The sequence below is a fragment of the Amborella trichopoda genome, chromosome 3 (genome assembly GCF_054954075.1).
Source record: "Amborella trichopoda isolate Santa Cruz 75 chromosome 3, AtrichopodaSantaCruz75HAP2 v2.0, whole genome shotgun sequence".
Classification (NCBI taxonomy): Eukaryota; Viridiplantae; Streptophyta; class Magnoliopsida; order Amborellales; family Amborellaceae; genus Amborella; species Amborella trichopoda.
Window position 1 is genome coordinate 59,177,643 of NC_142338.1, and position 18,988 is coordinate 59,196,630.

The following is an 18,988-nucleotide window of genomic DNA, read 5'->3' on the forward strand; positions in this document are numbered from 1 at the left end:
AGACGCATCTCTAAATCTTGCCAAAAGATGCAATTTGAATGCTGGATATACTTATGAGGGAAAAGTTTATATAAGGTTGCAACCTTAAAATGTAGAACTACGGATGCACCTAAAAAATCCATCGAAAAATGTTGTTTTAATATTGAAAAACCCTCAGATTGATCATCGAGATGTATGACTATGAAAAAAAAAAGGATTTTGAGTCCCAAAAACAGTGCATCTTACAACACATCATCTAGACTGTCCATTTTAAAGATTTTTATATATTTATAGATCTAATTGATTTTAATCATTTTTGAAGTTAAAAATGTTATAATTAGGTATGAAAATAGATTTGAGATAATCTTAAAAATATTTTAATCAAAATTATAGGTTGTGATCAAATTAGAAAGTGCACCTTAAATTGGATTGTTTAAAGTTGCAACTTTATGGAAACCACACCCTAATTATAATGATGCGAGGATCTATTTTAACATCTTAATAGAGATGTCAAAGCTTTAAATATAGTGTAGAGATTAAGTAGACCTATAAATACTGAAAAGGTTTGAAATGGACGGTCAGGACAATGTTAAAGATGCATTATTTTTATTTGTGATTGCTATAGAAATTCATCTCGATGTCCATTAGTTATAGGGTTTTTCAATGTGAAAATCAATTTTTTTGGTCGGTTGGATTTTTTAGGTGTACCTTTTTCTTTAATGTAAGGTTTGACACGTTATTCAAACTTTTCCCAATATTTTTGTATAAGGTGTCAGAGGCGGCAAAGGAAATCAGAGGCGCTTCGAATTTCTTACTTTCCCTCCCTCTGTAAAAAGTTATTAAAGTTTGAAAACACCATCGGCTGACGGGACATCTGTCACAACACACGAGACGCGGGAAAGTCTCTCTACTTCTCGAGCTCCATATTATTCGTGTCTTTCTTTCTCTTACCCCTCTCCAAACAGCTTTCCTCTTCTGAAACCCTAACCCCTATTTGCCTTGGCCATGGAGGACTACAGAACCTGCTCGAACTGCGAGCTTCACTGTCACAAAGTAGATCCTTTTCAAGTTTTCAAAACCAGGCCTCGGTTTCTCAAGGAAATGGCAGGTGACTTCTCAAAAGAGCTCGTGAGAATCTCTCCTTTCATATTACTCCCCGTTTGTGTTTTATTTTGAAATATGGCGACTTTACAAATGAATTATCTCTGTTTATTTGAGAGTAATCAGAGTTAATCATGTCCATTTCACTTTTCAATTAGGACTGACATTTTGATTATTATTATTATTATTTGTTTCCTAGCCCAATTTTTAATTAATACCCTTTTTTTTTCCACTGGTTTTACTGCTATTGTATTGTGGCATCTTTACCTTGTTTTGTACTCATTTTTTTGGGCCATAGTTGGATCCATACTATGTCTGGTTAACTGTTTTTTTCACTTTTGCTACATTGCGGCTACACATGGTTTTCTGTAGTCTGTTGAATCATAGCATAGTTCTTCTGTATGCGATTGTTGTGTGAATGCGCTGAGATCCCATATTCTGATGCTATAATCTGCTTCTCAGCTTTACATGCATATGATTTTTTTTTCTTTCCTCGCCACGTTAGTGGGGTTTGGGCTGGGACCCTACTGTTTGTATCGACTTTTATGAAATTACACAACAGGTGTGGAGCCGGACCTTATGTGATATATTATTTACAGTGGGCGTTACTGCAAGTCTCTCTCTGTCATTTGCTCTATTTTGTTTAGGGTCAAGGTTAACTGGCACATTGTATTTCTCATTTTTTCGTTTATGACTTTTATTTTTTCCATTCCTTGGAGGAATCATCTTTGTTTCTTGGATGGGGGTAGCTATTTCTGATTTTTCATATCATTTCCTCTATGATTTATTGAATGGTTTGGTGATGATATTCTTCTGCCCACTTTTTTTTTTTCCATATGACCTAATTTAGACATGCATATTTCCCTTGCATATTTTTTTTTGTTCTTATTATCTATTTAAAGCCTCTAATTCATTGGATTGTATATTTTATCACATTTTTGCAACCTGTAGACAATAATTATTCTGTACTTGTAGGCATTGCCACAGGAATTATACAAGCATATTAATGGGGTGGCATCTGAAAGGGCCATATTGGAGAGTCCCAGTGGGAAGTTATGGTTAGTTGAGTTAAAGAAGACTGAAGAAGGTGCTTTCTTTCAAAATGGTTGGAAGGAGTTCATTAAAGGTCATTCTGTGAAATTGGGGGAAAGCATAGTTTTTAGGTATGACGGGAATTTGCGTTTTGATGTTCAAATATTTGGTAGTAATGGGTATCAAAGAGAAGACATGTTCATTGCTAATACCTGTAAAAAGTCCACCTCAAATGAAGGAGAAGGGGAGCTCAATGAGGCAATTGATGCTGCTTCCATCAAATCTTGTAAATCCTATGCCAAAAGAAAGTTAAAGTTCCTCTTAATGAATAATTTCACTCCACCTGTAGCAAAAGAGCAAGATATGGGAGTAGATAACCATGAACAGTGTGTCGATGTTTCTCAAACTAGAGATTGCAAAGATCATGAAAAAAGAAAGTTGTCAAGCTACCAATCTAAATTATGTAAAAAACATGTCCGGCCAAGAAAACTCACAGAAACAGGGGATTCAATGGAGTCAACTCCAATGACACCTACTGAGGATCATCTCGTTGTTCAAAATGAGATCATTGCTTGTCCTCAAGAGGAAACAGTCGGAAAACCAGGTATTTCCTTCTACCTTTATTTCTAGGCACCAATACCATAAAGACTTCATCTCTATAAGAGTTCTGCTTCTCATTTATCAATTTCCATTAGATGATGCAGATGAAAGTGTTTTGCATAGAGAATCTGGCGACCCAAAGAATCTCACAGAAAATGGTGATTCAACGGAGTCAACTCCTTTGACACTTTATGAAGATCTTGTTCAAAATCAAATCCTTGTTTCCCCTCAAGAGGAAAATGTTACAAGAACAAGTATTCACCTTTATGATTCTTAAATTAATTAATATATCATCTCTACAGGGGTATTCACCTCTTTCTCGTTCGTCATTTTTTATTGGAAAATTTTACAGATGAAAGAGTGTTGTCCTCGCGAACAGATGGTTATACTAAAGAGAAAAAAGAAAGTATTGATGTGGTTCGTACTCATATACCCAAGCAAACTTCATCGCCTAAGTTCTTGAGGAAGTTTCAATCTGGGAGACGAGTGGTCACATTGGACGAAAAGGCTAGGGCCCTTGAAGCAGCCAATTCATTCAAGACAAATAATCCACGTTGTGTAATTGCTATGAAACCCTCAAATGTATATCATTGTTTTTATTTGGTAAGTATTGTCTATCTGACTTTTTGTGATATTCAAACAATCTAGTTGCATTATTTTGAATATGATGCAGATTATTCTCCATTGATTATATGATTAGCTATGAAACTTCAATATTTTCATCATCTAAATGTGGTAAACAACGGTGATGGATGTATGTTATATCTTGGCCTTCATGTTTCTATGTGGTCGTAAGTACTATAAAATTATAAGGTATTTGCTTTCATAAAGTTCTTAGAGTAGCACTTGGGAATTGATGTTGTGCTCGGGGAAAACTATCACTATAGTTGGTGGAGTTTTTCCCTTTTATTGAATCTCATTGTTGGGAGTTTATTGGTCATATCCTTGTGATTGATTTGATTGCACACACATATATTCGCTTTCGTATGGTTGTATTCTATTGTATTTGCAAACCCATATTGGATGTTGTAAGTTATTTTTGGAAGGAAAAGACAAGCAAAAGGTTTAAAACCCCACTCTTTAGAATTGTTACTCCTTATTTGTTCTACAAGGATGTGAGTTGGGCATTTCAAAACTAATATATAGCTATGTTTTTTTCTGACTGCCTTATTATTATTATTATTATTATTATTATTAGTAATTTCCCTTTAACAAATGCCAACTTCTTCTTCTAATATGATTGATCTTGTTTGGAAGTGAATGCATCTCACTGTGACCCAAGCATAAAATTGCTGGTTTATGTTAAAAACAAGGTGGAATTTTTTGTTTTTGAATTAGAGACTTGCTATTGAACTATGTGTCCACTTATGAAAGATAGTGTATTGAATGTTAAATGAATATGACATGTTGCTAGCTTGTTGTTAGTGACAGTAACAGAATATATTCTATGAACACTTAAAGTACGGGCCAGTGCTTTTGCATGTATTATAAATGTTATATTTAACTTATTTTATATATTTTATATTTTATACTTTCTATAAATTACTTGCTAGTTGGAATTAAATTGCCTTGGTCTGCCTAGATGTCTTGAGCATGGGCTACATTGATATTATTCTAAGGGGAAGGGTGACTTTCGTTACCATTGTTATCTATTCACTTTATTTGGAGACTATCTTGTGCATTTCTTCCAAATGTTATTGGTATGTTGTAGCCTAAGAACTAAAAGAAATCCGTGTCGTCGTTGGTTGATATGCACATTTTTTTCCCTTTCTCCTTTTGACATTTGAATACGGAGCATTTTATTTGGGGACTATCATTTCTGCCTTTCTCCTTTTGACATTTGAATACAACACACTTTTTTTTTTTTAAAATATTTCTTTATCTATGTATATTTAAAGTATTCATAGTTTAGGGAGGCATGATTACAGTCTAAAGGTCAAGGTAAAGTCAAAGGTCAGTGGTCGAGAGCATTATTATTTTCTTGGAGCGTTATTATCTTCTATTATGTTAGGACAGTGTTCAATGACAAGGACCTGGGTCAGAACTTGCTAGGTTCTTGAGCCCGAGCTTGACATTCATTTATTTTTCTTCTTTTTTTCCTTTTTAGGATGTTTAAGCACAATGTTTTAAAACCCAGATCATGCGGGTGGATTAGCCCTCCCCCAGACTGATCCAGATTGGTGATTTGAATTTGCCATATCGGCAAAAAATTGATAAAATAGTAATAGTAAAATGATAGTATCAGCTATTCTTTACCCACCCCCTACCCCTCTTGGGATTGCGTGCCTAGCAATTCTGATCTGGATGGCTATTCCTGATTTAGACCACCAGGTTTTTAGTCACTTAAATTAAGCATGCCATAGTCTGATGTTTAAATTTTACAAGGGATTTCAAAATTTCCTTTTCTCAAAACATGTAGCTAATTGTAAGCTTTCAGTTATCTTCAATAATCCCAAAGTGTGAAAAATCCATTAGAAGATCTGTCCATGTAGTGCAAAATGATTTATCTTTCTTTTTGTATTGTATCAGAATTGTGTTCATGAAGTCTATTTGTTAGTGCCATTAGGTTGCTGACCTTTCGGTGGCTTATAATTTTAGGAGAAGAACACCATACACTTCATATCGTCATGTATAATAATACACTACAGTCACCATCACATGTTCTCGAGATGGACAGTAAATGTGAACCATAAAATTGTGGTGAATTTGTTGTGTTAAACATGGTTCATCTCCATCGTCCGTCTTAGAATGAAGAGTGGATTCTGTGCCTTCTATCTTGTACATATGTATAACATATATTTTCCATTGTCTTCATGGCTATTAAATAGAAGTGCAGTAATTGATATTGTATTCATGCAGCATATTCCACGCAGCTTTGCAAAGATGCATCTCCCGAAGGTTCGATTAGCCATGCATCTTCGTGATCCAACTGGGAGGGAATGGGAGGTGATATGCATTTGCAGGGAAGGTAATGCGACAGCATTGAGTGGTGGGTGGGCAGCTTTCTCTATTGGAAACAATTTGGAGGAAGGAGATGTTTGCATCTTTGAGCTCAAAGAAGAAAAGCTAATGGCGGTGCACATTTTCAGAGTGGTGGAAGAGATTGTACCATTGATAAGGTGCTTAGAGCCAATATCAGCAGGTAATTGAAATTGAGACAAGCCTGAAACTGTTAATGGTTTTGAAGGCTAAAGGCAATTGGAGAGTTTTTGTCTCTTTTGACAACTTGAATGGAGTAACAATTCCATTTTTGTTTTTTGTATGTGGACATAACTGGGGACTCCACAATGAGTTGACCTCCACTAAAATGGCCTTTTGATTGGGTTTTATAGCGAGCTTTCACTCCGACTTCCACACAATAATGGAGTGTGTGATTTCTACTTGGTATAATTGTGATTGTGTTTTAAATGCAAATTGCTCTGCATCTCAACTAACCATTGTTTAAGAAAACGCTGAACTAGATTGGAAATTGTCGATCAAGATTGAGAATTGGCAATTTGGATTGGAAATCGCCCAATGGCAATTTGATTCTTGGTTGGATCAGCATTTTTAAGAGTATATGTATTGTAAGGAAAAAGTTTATACAAGGGCGAGGCACTAAACAATCAAAAGTGCACCTCAAAATTCACTAAAAGAAGTTGTTTTGATGTCCAAATCGTTAAATTGATCATCTTGACCTCAAGATGTAAAGACATTAGAAAAAATGGATTTTAAGTCTTGAAAATAGTAAATCTTGTAGTTTATTTTTGGACTGTCAATGTTCAAGTTTTTCAAGTGTTTATAGATATGTTCGATCTACATTATTTTTGAAATTTTAAATTTTATAATTACGGATAAAAATAAATTTTCAAGCCATCTTAATGATTTATAGTATTAAAACAATATCTTTCAATACTATTTGAAGATGCGTTTTACTTTGATTGTTTATAGGGCCTTGGTCTTATGCAAACCACACCAGAATATTAGTATGTCCAACCTTTATTAAAAGATGTAAACATTGGTCTTTGGTGTGTTTAAATGCTGAGCATGGGGTTTTTTAACGGTTGAAGCACTTGTTAAACAAAGAAACTAATCGCATGAGAAGCAAACAAAGAAACTTATGATTATTTTTCAAGTTAAAAATGTTAGGATTTAAGAACCTCTTAGATACGGAAACAAGAATTCCAAAAGTTGGATCCCATCAAGATTGTGTGCTTATTAAGTTAGAAACAAAGTCTGAGAGAGTACGAGTTATAATACAATAAATAAAGCATGAAACGCACATCACAATAACACAAAAATTTACGTGGTTCACTCTAAGGGGTCTATATACACGGGCATAGAAAATTCAAATCTACTATATCAATAAAAATTATATCATAGATTTTGGAAATTATATCATAGATTTTGGAATATAGAGTTGCATTTTTAACTTTCGACATTGAGCAAACCATTTTATATCTGCTCTCCTGATCGGTACCATCGTCGATCTCTCATCTCTATTCTACATACCATTGTCCAGAAGGAGAACTTTAAGAGCAATCGGTATCATTGTCGATCTCCCATCTCTATTCTACAAATCACTATCCTGGAGGAGAACTTTAAGAGCAATTGCAGACTTTTTCTCACAAAAAGGGAAACCATTCAAAATCTTCATGAAAAACGTTTCTCCACAAAATCTTTATGGCAACTTTCCCTCAGGGGAAACCACTTCCCACCCAAAATCTTCATGGGATCCGTTTTTTTACAAAATTTTCATGGAAACCATTTACTTACAACTCTCAATCTACAAGAGACATAACATGGAGTTTCTCTCCATAGGAAAGCTCTTTTCTTTCTGAAAAGGAGACCTTGTCTCTCATGCACAAGAGGCTCTTGCCTCTCTCCAGAAGAAGTCACATTTCTTGTATGGTGACTCAAATAAGACATACCAATTATCTCTTTCATCCCATATATATAAGATTAGGAGTCCACGCTAAATAGGAAACTTTCGATAGATGTTACATATATCTGAATAACTAGGAGATATATCTAGAGTCTTAATCTTTTTGAATTTTTATTTCTTTTAGGAAACTTATCAATATCAATCACAATCCCACATAATATGAGATTTCTTCATGTGGGTGATTTTGGATATCACCATGTTCAATAAATCACCGTTCGAATCCTATGAGAAACACTTTGTAAACAAGGAAAATGGTTTGATAGGGCTACAACCCTATTAAAATAAGTAAAGCCTCACTCCATAACCCATCAAATATTACAATTCAAGCTCTCGAAATGTTTACGTCTATCATCTTAGCTTTAACATATGGTTGTGAAAAAAACTTAAGGATTTTAAGCTTTAAAAATAGTGTATATTGTAACAAATATAGAGACCGTTTATTTCGCCCTAAAAATAAGTGTTCACAAATCCACAAGATTTGTACTAATTTTTAATTTTTAAAATTTTTAATTGATGTTGAAAATTGATTTTAGAGCTATCATGGAGCCAAAAGTGCTTTCCGGACAAGGATTTAAGATGGCAAAAGTGTTTTTTGGACGAGGATTTTAATGTAAAGCTTTATTTTGTTTTCATAAAGCCTAGGCTTTATAGAAACTTAAAAAAAAAACGTAGAACAATTTTTTTTTAGTTAAACCTTTGAAAAAGGGAAGATTGAGAACTTAGCCCATGGTGCAACAACTACGCCATTTCACCTTTTACTATGATAAAAGGTGTGAAATATGATATATATGCTATTTTTGTCCTTTAATTTATTTTTATTTTTGCCAATCTGGATAGGTGATTATGTTGGTCCCAAGTCGAGAATGGTGGTGGACAATCTGTTCCATTGATCCAATTTTTAAAACACTGGAACTAGCTATGCAAGCAAAGCTAGTGATTTTGCTTGTTGTATCCTATGCGTTAAATTGGAAACCAAAAAAAGACAACGACAATTACCGAATATCAAAATAGCCTGCTGAGCTCGTGGCTTACAAGGCTTTATTTGCTTTTCTTATTTTTTTATTTTTATTTTTTATTTTTTTAACAAGAATATTAAAATTTTATTGCTCAGGTGACAAGTACATCAGACACAAAGAAATAAAATATTTGATACTCAAAGGGATTGAAGCTCAGCAACCGTCTATGTTAGTCTATCAGCAATTTCATTAGCCTCCCTGTAAACATATCTAAAAGAAACACGCCATTGATTATCAAGCTCCATCACACTCATCCATTGTGTCCTAAAGTGCCATGGAGGTCTAGTAGCTATGTTAATCCAGTTAATAGCATTTAGGGAAGTCTCCGTCTCTTGTACATGGTTGCTCCACTCTCTTTTGCGTTAGTATTTTTAGACCTTGCAATAACGGCAACAGTCCATTTCAGTTGTATCTCCACAAGGTGTTGTATTACAAAGGATAATCTCCCCATCTGAATTCTTAACTACACCAAAGTCTCCTGATCCTGGATTGCCCAGCTTGAGCCATCCCACCAATGGCGGTTCCCATCTTTCGTTAGTTCTCATGCTTACCATTTTCTGCAGCAGGAGGTTCGGAAGTTTAACTTCCATATCCATCTTTGATGCACCCCGGTCCTCCAATATAGAGTTAAGCACTAATTTTAAGAAAAATACTTTTCAAGTCCATTTATGGGTCACGTCTGAATGTTGTTGATTGTAATCTCGTGCCCAAACTAGTTCCTTTCATATGTGATGAACCATATCAGAATCACTCGATGGGTGGACAGTTAAGGTTTCCACGTCTTGATTATCTATTGATTCTATTATTCTATTAATTTTTGTCTAAATTTTGATTGATTTGCTCGATTTTTTGATTCCAATCTACCTTATCCAAATTGGAATCGGTTGGTGGTGATTTGCTCTACCCTACCGATCTTTATTTAAAACACTGGCTGAGAATAAATGGTGCTGTTGTACACTTTGCTTGCCAAAGCATATGATGTACCGCCTTTTAATATGTTGGGGTTAAAAGGGATTATATATTTATTTTTGGCATAAAGAGGTCACAATTATTATTAATCTTTAGATATGAAATCTAATCGATTAAAGCTTGTCACAATATTCGAGAAATTTTATGTTGGATTTTGTTTTTTACTGGATTTCACAAATAATGATCAATATTGATATTGACCTCTTTCTATCAAAAGTAAATAGTCTCATCTCATTATATGGGTTAAAATTATGCTTCATATTTAGTTAGGAAAAGGTATATATGCCGATGGTGATGGTGATGGTGACATTTATTCCATGGGCAAAACATTTAACTTAGGAGATATTCCTTAATTTGAAGTTTTAGTTATAATTAGATGATTATTTAAAAAAAAAATTAGATTTAAGTTCATAAAAATCTAGATCATTCTCTAAAAAAAAGTGGACAATTCTAGTGCATCTTGGGATGACATTTTTTATGCACATAGAGAGTGAGAGTTAAATTTTTTTTTTTTTTCTTTGAGATTGTTCATTGGATTTTAGAGATCACATCCCAAAAGTTGAGACAAAAAAATAAATTTTGGCCGAGGGTGTAAATGAATAGTATACTCCGATGTAGAAATCTGTTGGTTGTGATACTCGTCAAATTTGATATCACCTTGGATGACATAATTCCAAGGACAAATATGTGAGACATGAACTCACCTTCTCCCTTGCTTCGTGACAGTTTTTTATGTTAGACTTGCTTCCCTTCGCTTTTAATCTGAGCCGTCGGATAAAAAATGGGACCAGGAGGCTGGCTTGCCGCCCAAGCAAGGTGTTTGCGATATTGTAAGGTATCACATTACTTGAAGAAAAAAGTTTATCTTGAGCCAAGGCTTTAAACAATCAAATTGGAGCCCACCTAACAAAATTCACTAGAAAAGGTTGTTTTGATGCCTAAATATCCTCAAATGGATCATCTTGATATCAAGATGTATGGACATGAGAAAAAAATGGATTTCAAGTTTTGAAAATAGTGCATTTTATAATATATTTTTGTACCGTCAATTTTCAAGATTTTCCACTTTTCATAGATATGCTGATCTATATTATTTTTGAAGCTTTAAATATTATAATTAAAGATGTTGAGGCTATCATAAAAATTTCCCATATCGAAACTACATTTCTCGACACTATTTGCACATGCACTTTACTTTGATTGTTTAGAACCTCGGCCGTATATAAATTGCACCCAAAGTTAAATGTCCCTTGAACAATAAAAATATTCAGAACTACCCCTGAGAATGATCAATAATTTTATTGAAGATATTCAATATTTTATTAGTGGTAGTTAGGGAATTGAAGATTATAGAATGTCTTAAGTTTTGAAACTTTTTTTTTATTAATCATTTATTAAGGAAGAGATGGATTTGTAGTAATTTGAAAAATGTTTCAAGCCTAAAACTCTTGAAAACTAAACCGTATGTAAATGACCAAGATTTCAGGCCATCGGCTTGGCGGATAGTCCCTGGATAAGGTTCAAAACTTGTTTACATACTCTGATAAACTAATTTTAGTTTATAAAAAAAAAAAAAAGTTTAAATAAGGTTGCAACTTTAAAATATAGAACTAAAGATGCACCTCAAAAATCCAACATAAAAGTTGCTTAGGTGTTGGAAAACAATCTAATTGATCATTTCGATATCGAGATGTATGAATATGACAATAAAAAAAGATTTCGAGTCCGTGAAATAGTGTATTTTGCAACATATTATCTGGACCATCCATTTTCAAGATTTTCAGGTGTTTATAGATCTAATTGATTTGAGCTATTTTAGAGTTTAAAATTATATAATTAGGGATGAAAATAGATTCTCAAGCCATCCTATGAATTTTTTATAGCTGTTCCTGTTAAAGAAAGGATATTTTGTCTATTTTCCTTACTTTAATGCCTTCCGTGTAATTCTTGTAGGATCACATGTGTTGCTTCTTTATATATATATATATATATATATATATTACATTATTAAGTCAGAATTAAAAGGTAGACATATGTCGCAAAAATAAAAGGTGACCCCACACTTATAGAGAGGTTAAAACAGGTCTTAGAAAAGGAAGAATACATGATTTATTTTTATCGTTTAGGCTAACTTTTTTTGGTTAATTAGGTGATAACAAAATATGAAGTTATCAACTAAGAATTATGCTTATAGCTTGGATGGTAAGATGCCTCCATATTTTTTGCAATATTTGTTTATTTAACTTAAAATACTTATTAAATTTAATTTAATATTTCTCATGTATGAAATTGTACTAAAATATAAATTTTCTTCATGGTCTCTTGATGAATAACCATGCAATCCTTTTTCTTTTTTATTTTTAAAATATTCTATTTTTTTTCACTTTGATGTACATTGCAATGGCCAAAGAGTTTGCTAGATTTATGATCTTCAATATTTCATTTCGCGTATTTTTATCTTGAGTTCCATGCTATTTTTTCTTTTTTTTTTTCTATTTTTCATTTCCAGATATTTTACTAAATCTTCATTTGATATTTCAATGAATATTTTTTATTATTTAGAGATGGATGAATGCATGAATTTCTTTTTGTAGATTTCTATTTTATGTAAATATCTTATATGTATTGCAGACAGTAAATTTTATTTATTTTTAATATTAAATATTTGTTTTCTTATTTCATATTCTCTATTTTTGCTACGTGGGTTAATGTCTTATTTTATTGGATAATTGGTGTTCGATTATATTGAAGTATTAAATTATTTTATTTCTAATGTTGTCACGGCCCACTAATTTACATGCTCACTTAAGAAATAATTTTATAATTTTTTTATGCCCTTATGGGATGTAGATTACCCTAATATTTTACAAATATTACAAGATTCATTTTTGGATCCGTTTATTTTTATTTTTTTATCTTTCATGTTGTATGTTTATGAACTAACAGTAACTGTTATTAAATTGATAGATCAAAATATTTGTCCTATAGTAAGTGTAGCCTTTTGTTAATGTTGCTATAGAAAGTTCAGTTCAGTGTACCAAAGCATCCTGCCCAAATGCACAACAAAATGACCCTGGAGGACCCAATGTCCAAAGTGACCCTGCATCCATTCCAACTCTCAGACATTGATGATTTCATGGTTTGGGCCACAGATGATAGAGTCACTAGGTTTTGCTTATTTGATTCTTATACATGCAGAGAAGCTGGACTATCTTTTATTAGAGATAAAGCCATCCCCTGCCCATGGTTCAAAGCCATATGCCTAAATGATTGACCCATTGGCTCAATCTCAATCACCCGATGGTCAGGTGAGGTTCTTTTTAGAGGTGAGGTTGGCTACGTATTGGCCTCACAATATCACTAGTGTGTTTAGTGATATCCCTGAGCTAGAGAGGGTTGAGGCCTTGGTTGATGTTGAGTCTCAAAGGGTCTTGGAGAAGGTTGGGTTTGATAGATATGGGGTCTTGAGGAAATACTTGATTCTAAAAGGGAAGACCAGGGATATGTTCATTTATAGCTTCCTTTCAACTGATTCAGTTGAGTAGCGGTCCTCCTTTGATTCGGGTGGCCTAAATGGTTTTCTTAAAAAAAAGAATGGTTCAAAATCCCTGTTGTGAGCAGTACCTCGTCGCAATGAATTGCATGGTTCAGGACAACCAAGGCAATTCACCATTCGGAATCGGGGATACCCTAACTCTGAGCCCAATTCCGCACGGGCTAGCGGATTTCTAGACCATTGGTTCCAATAAGTATTCCTGTCAAAAATCTTTGTACACCTATACTTTGTTGGTGACTCTTTTCTTGAAGTACGATTTATGGCTTGGCAGAGGGTGCTCAGTAGCACTTAAATTGCCTGTGCTTTCTTTTGTTTTTCTTTCCATTGTTGCATGTATGAAGGGATGTGTGCTTTCAATAATTTTCTCTGCTTTCCATTACGTAAAACTTGATCAGCATTTGATTAAACATTAAAAAGCACATCTATAGTGCGCTTCCTAGACCCTTCCCCAGACTAACAATAGGTCATGCCCAGTTCACTACATTAAGTCCCTAACACAAATGAAAACCACATCAATCTTTCGTGGGTACGTAACTCGTAGACTCAGCAGTGTTACTTGCCTCAGCTAAGGGCCGAGTACCTCGAGTGATAATGATTTCCAAAATATTGTTACATGGCTACATACTTCAATGATCGACTGATTGGCTTCATATCAGTGAACCGGGGGACTGGTGAGGCTCGTTGTGGAGTCGAGGTTATGTCCATGCCTCATTGGGGCCAAGGCCTAGCCATATGTGCAGTGAAGATGTTGATCGCCAAAATCTCTGAGGAAATTTCCTAGCCCAGAGAGATTGGATGCCCTAGTTGATGTTGAAATGATAGTCTCAAAGGGTTCTAGACAGGGGTTTGTCAAGATGGATTGTTGAGGAAGTAGTTGATCTTTAGAGGAGAGACCAAGGATGTGTTATATAGCTTAATTTTGATTAGTGATCTATTTTTTTTATCTATAATAAAAAGAAAAAAAATTATATCAACTGATACAATTTGTCAGAGGATTATATCAGTCAAAGCACTAAAAAACATATGGGAGGTTTGTTGAGAAAAATAAAATATAAGATTTTATTTTTCTACTAAGAATTGATGTTTTTTAAGGGGCGGCTTATAATTTGGAGTAAGTTTGCATGTAACCGGTAGACCACGAGGCGACTCATGAGATACAAAAACAAGTTGGCATTTGCCTACTGAAAAGTCTGCAATGAGACTCTAGAGTGGTGTTCTTCAGTTGTTGAAATCACACGCCTACTGCACTCACCATATTTAGACCCTTGCACAATTCAAAACACAATTATCTTTGATCCTCCCTCTTATCTTTCATCTCCTCCATATTTGCCCAAACCCAAGCAGCAGAATGGAGGACCAAATGGCCAAAATGACCTTACGTCCCTTCGAACTCTCCGACATTGATGATTTCATGGTTTGGGCAACAGATGATCTCGTGACTCGGTTCTGCTTATTTGAAACCTGCACGTCTCTAGAAGCTGGATTTGGATTCCTCAAAGAGTAAGCCATCCCTCAGCCATGGCTTAGAGCTATCTGTCTGAATGATTGAGCTATATGGTCCATATCTGTGAACTCCGGGGTCTGGTGTGGCCCTTGGTAGAGGACACCTTAGCTACATGCTGGCTTCTACATATTGGGGTCGAGGCCTAGCCATGACTGCAGTGAAGGCTGCTGTCTCGAGAGTGTTCAAGGATATTCCTGAGCTAGAAAGGTTGGAAGCCTTTGTCGATGCCGAGAATGTTGGGTCTCAAAGGGTCTTAGAGAAAGTTGGATGGGTTCATGAGGAAGTACTTGAAAGTGAAGGGGAGGACTTGGGATTGTGTGCTCTATAGCTTCCTTTCAACTGATACCATCAAATAGTGGTTCGCTTTTTTATTTATGTTGGAAATTTCATTGAAATTAAATTTGGAGTATAGATTGTTTGTGGGAGACTTATGAAGGTTTTGTTTTCAAGGGTATTTGAGTGTATTTCTTGTGAATATTTTCCAAGTTATGTACTCTGGGAGTCTGAACTGTAAACAACTTTCCCCATAAGGGTCACTAATAATGTTCTTTTTATATGGCAACTCTTTGATAGCCAAAAGATTTCATGCTCCAGTGAAAGCGTGTTGTTTATTTTCTCCTCAGGTAAAACCCAGTCTAGGAGTAATTGCAGGATTTCAAATTTTGAGGATGTAACTTCTTTAATCCATAGGTTAGTCTCAATTTTCAATCCAATATCTATGCACTTGAAAGATAATAATATCTCAAGATTCACTAGAGATGCTCCAATTTTCCGAGGGCGAGATCTAAGTGTTAGACAAGTTAAAAATTTTAATTTTATCTTTTGAAAATAATCATCTTAGATGGTTGGAAAGGTGAGGAGTTTGGAGTTGTGGGACCATGAGTTTGAAATTGCGGGATTCGGTTTTGTGAAATTCGCATTAATGTGGCAACGATCTAAATAGGTCTTCAAGGTTATCAACTGATATATTGGAAATGATATATTGGAAAAGTATACAAAAAGACTATTTGTTTTTTGTACAAGGAGGTCATAATCATTGTCACTGATGTGAGTTGGCTAAGCAATTGGAAATGATATATTGGAAAAGTATACAAAAAGACTATTTGTTTTTTGTACAAGGAGGTCATAATCATTGTCACTGATGTGAGTTGGCTAAGCAATTCCCAGTGGGTTGACTTATACGGTGAGTGAAAAAGATGAAAGAAAGAAAAATTGCCTGCTACTCAGGTGATGTCAGGGAACCGCTTGAATCCCTGAAGTGAACAGCCGGGTTCCAGACAACCCTGGTGATCCCCAGTTAAGGCATGGAAACCGGGGACAGCTGACTCCAACAATTTCGTCTGCTCGTTAATTTTTAAACCACTGGTACATCCATCTAATGATGTGCTTTTTCTTGAACTAAGTAGGATTTATGGCTTTCTAAGGGGGCGCTTGGTATCAATCATATTCCTTGCGCTTTCTTTTGGATTTTCTATTGATGTATGACTGTGTGCATGACTGTACTCCTGGGTTTTTTTCCATTTCACTTTTGACTAATTCAAAAGCTTTCCTTAATGGAATCTCGATCAACATTTGACTAGACATTCGAAAACACATCAGTGTTACAATTTATTATTTGCTCAATTCACTATATCAAGACACCCGAACTCAAAGGAAAACCAGATGAACATCTCATTCCCATCTTCTTCCCCTTCAATCCTCACGCAAAAACCACAATACAACCATGGAGGACCAAATGTCAAAAATGACCCTGCATGGCTTCGAGATCTCGGACATCGATGATATCATGGTTTGGGAGACAGGCGATCTTGTCCTTCAATTCACTGGCCGGGAAGCACCTACATCTCGAGAAATCGAATTTGCGATCCTGAGAGACCACATCATCCCTCACCCATGGTACATGGCTATATGCCTCAACAATCGAGCCATAGGCTCCATATCGGTGATGCAGGGGTCCGGTGAGGCTTGTTGTAGAGGTGAGCTTGGCTATGTCCTTGCATCTCACTATTGGGGCCAAGGCCTAGCCACATGTGCCGTGAAGATGGTGATCTCCAATATCTTTGAGGAAATTCCTGAGCTAGAAAGATTGGAAGCCTTAGTTGATGTTCAAAATGTTAGGTCTCAAAGGGTTTTAGAAAGAGTTGGGTTTGTCGAAGATGGTTTGTTGAGGAAATATTTGGTCTTTAGAGGCCAGAGCAAGGATATGTTGATGTATAGCTTCCTTTCAAGTGATGTACTTAATTTGTGGTCTACTTTTGATTTGTAAAAGAATACTTGTGAAAGTTAAAAATGGGTGAAATATTAAATAGTTGAAAGGTTAGATGAATTTTGATCAATTTCCCTTGGAAATTTGAAAGCAATATTATCAAAAAAGGGATCATGAAAATATTTTTTTTGGTTCTATCTACAGGTCAACTAGTCATCAAACCTGTTGAACTGATGAAAACCAGTCATAACAACATAATACATAAATTTTTTTACATGAATTATTTTAAAAGTCCTTTGTTTTTTCTTTTAGGATCCCTTTTTTTGTTAGACCAAACTGGTTTTGGAGACAATTGTTGGCCGGACTAATCCTATACCAATAATATTGTCATGAAGGGAGTGGCTTAATCTGCTCCCTGATATCATTAACAATTTTTTACCACTGCATCTCATGTAGTTTAGTGGGTTAAAAGATTTTTCAATGCATATGTGTTTAATTCTTTACTATTGTATAGGATCATGTTATGGAGATTAAACTTAATCTTTTCAAGATACTCAGTCTTTAATTAAAGGACAGGGTTTCTATGAATAGGCCAACTCACATGCACCTATGCGTCCCCATTAAGTGGATGCAATACTAACCCCTACAAGATTTTCAGGTCTTTTAAATACTTATACTTTTTAATTAAAAATATAAAATAAAAAATAAAATTAATCGTCTACATTAGGTGGACGCAATACTAACCCTTCAAAATTTTACCCTCAATATGAAGGCTAGCGTAGACTTTGACTAATTGTTGTATATTACAGTGTGGGTGCCTTGCTCTTTCCTTGAAATAACATGCCTAATGGGCTATATTAGGAGCCCAACACAAATCAAAACTTAAGCATCTTTCATTCTCCATCTAATCTTTCATTACCACCATATCAGCAGCCCAAATCCAAGTAGAAGAATGGAGGACCGAACATCTGAACTGACCCTACGTCCCTTCAGACTCTCCGACATCGACAATTTCATGGTGTGGGCGACAGATGACCTTGTCAGTCGGTTCTGTCGATTCAAGACCTACACATCTCGAGAAGCTGGCATTGCATACCTCAAAGAACAAGCCATTCCTCATCCATGGCTCAGAGCTATCTGTTTAGATGATCGAGCCATAGGGTCCATATCTGTGACTCAAGGGTCAGGAGGGGCCCTCTGTAGAGGAGAGCTTGGCTATGTGTTAGCATCAAAGTATTGGGGTCAAGGCCTAACACCTCATGCAGTAAAGATGGTTCTCTCTAGTGTGTTTAAGGATATTTCTAAGCTAGAGAGGGTGGAGGCCTTGGTTGATGCTGAGAATGTGAGGTCTCAAAGGGTTTTAGAGAAAGTTGGGTTTGTTAGAGATGGGTTCCTAAGGAAATATGAGAGAGTGAAAGGGAGGACCATCAATTGCATGCTATATAGCTTCCTTTCAACTGACACCATTAAATAGTGGTTTGATTTGTATTAAAAATTGGACTGAAGTTAAATTTGGAGTATAGAGTGTTTGTGGGGGACTAATGGAGGTTTTGCTTTCATGTGTTATGCCCTGGATGTCTGAATTGTATTATAACTTAAAAGGAGTCAGAAATTTTACTGTCCTTTTTTTCTTATTCTGTTTTGTTATGTGTCGGCGGTGGGAATGGAGGGTGGGATGTTATGTTGGCACATCAGCCCCCGTAACTACCGATTCCCCAACCCCATTCTATTGTTGGATCGTATCTCTAAATATATCTTGAGTGACATCAGCCGTGTATTTGTTCAAGTGTGGTGGTGGTGGTGGGTTGAGGATCTGTCTCTATTTCTTAGCTAAATGTCTCTGAAATTTATCTCATACTGTGGCATCTTATGGTAACATTTATGGTTTGATAACTTTGAATTGAGATGGTTCTTTGAGATGCATATGCGAGATGAAATTATTTGAGAATTTTGTTCCAACTGTGGTGTATATGCCTATCTTAGATTGCATTAATATGCAAGTGCTTTGTAGAATTTGAATGTCCAAATATAGCGCCTTTAAAGATCAAATGTTTGGTTATGATGGTGAGAAGCTTTATCAGCTTTTGTTCATAGAGTGCCT

The 18,988-nt window shown here is 35.2% G+C and overlaps 2 protein-coding genes across 5 annotated transcripts; both read left to right on the forward strand.

The window, feature by feature from the left end:
- The first annotated feature begins 762 nt into the window (after positions 1 to 762).
- LOC18429680 (B3 domain-containing protein Os01g0723500) lies at positions 763 to 6,126 on the forward strand. Of its 4 annotated transcripts, none has more exons than XM_006838963.4 (5): positions 763 to 1,107; positions 2,056 to 2,716; positions 2,808 to 2,966; positions 3,065 to 3,315; positions 5,572 to 6,126. In XM_006838963.4, exons 1-5 carry the CDS (start codon positions 985 to 987, stop codon positions 5,860 to 5,862), a joined length of 1,485 nt encoding a protein of 494 aa, XP_006839026.1. In that variant the 5' UTR covers positions 763 to 984; the 3' UTR covers positions 5,863 to 6,126. The 4 variants fall into 4 exon arrangements, with proteins under 4 accessions (XP_006839026.1, XP_011621668.1, XP_088717923.1 ...); XM_011623366.3 differs by having other exon boundaries at positions 2,817 to 2,966; XM_088861797.1 differs by having other exon boundaries at positions 763 to 1,087.
- A 6,492-nt stretch (positions 6,127 to 12,618) lies between these two features.
- On the forward strand, positions 12,619 to 14,070 carry LOC105420300 (uncharacterized). Its single transcript, XM_088862163.1, is given in 2 exon segments — positions 12,619 to 12,905; positions 12,907 to 14,070. Coding segments are annotated over 2 exon segments (477 nt in total). The 5' UTR covers positions 12,619 to 12,688; the 3' UTR covers positions 13,167 to 14,070.
- Positions 14,071 to 18,988: the final 4,918 nt, after the last annotated feature.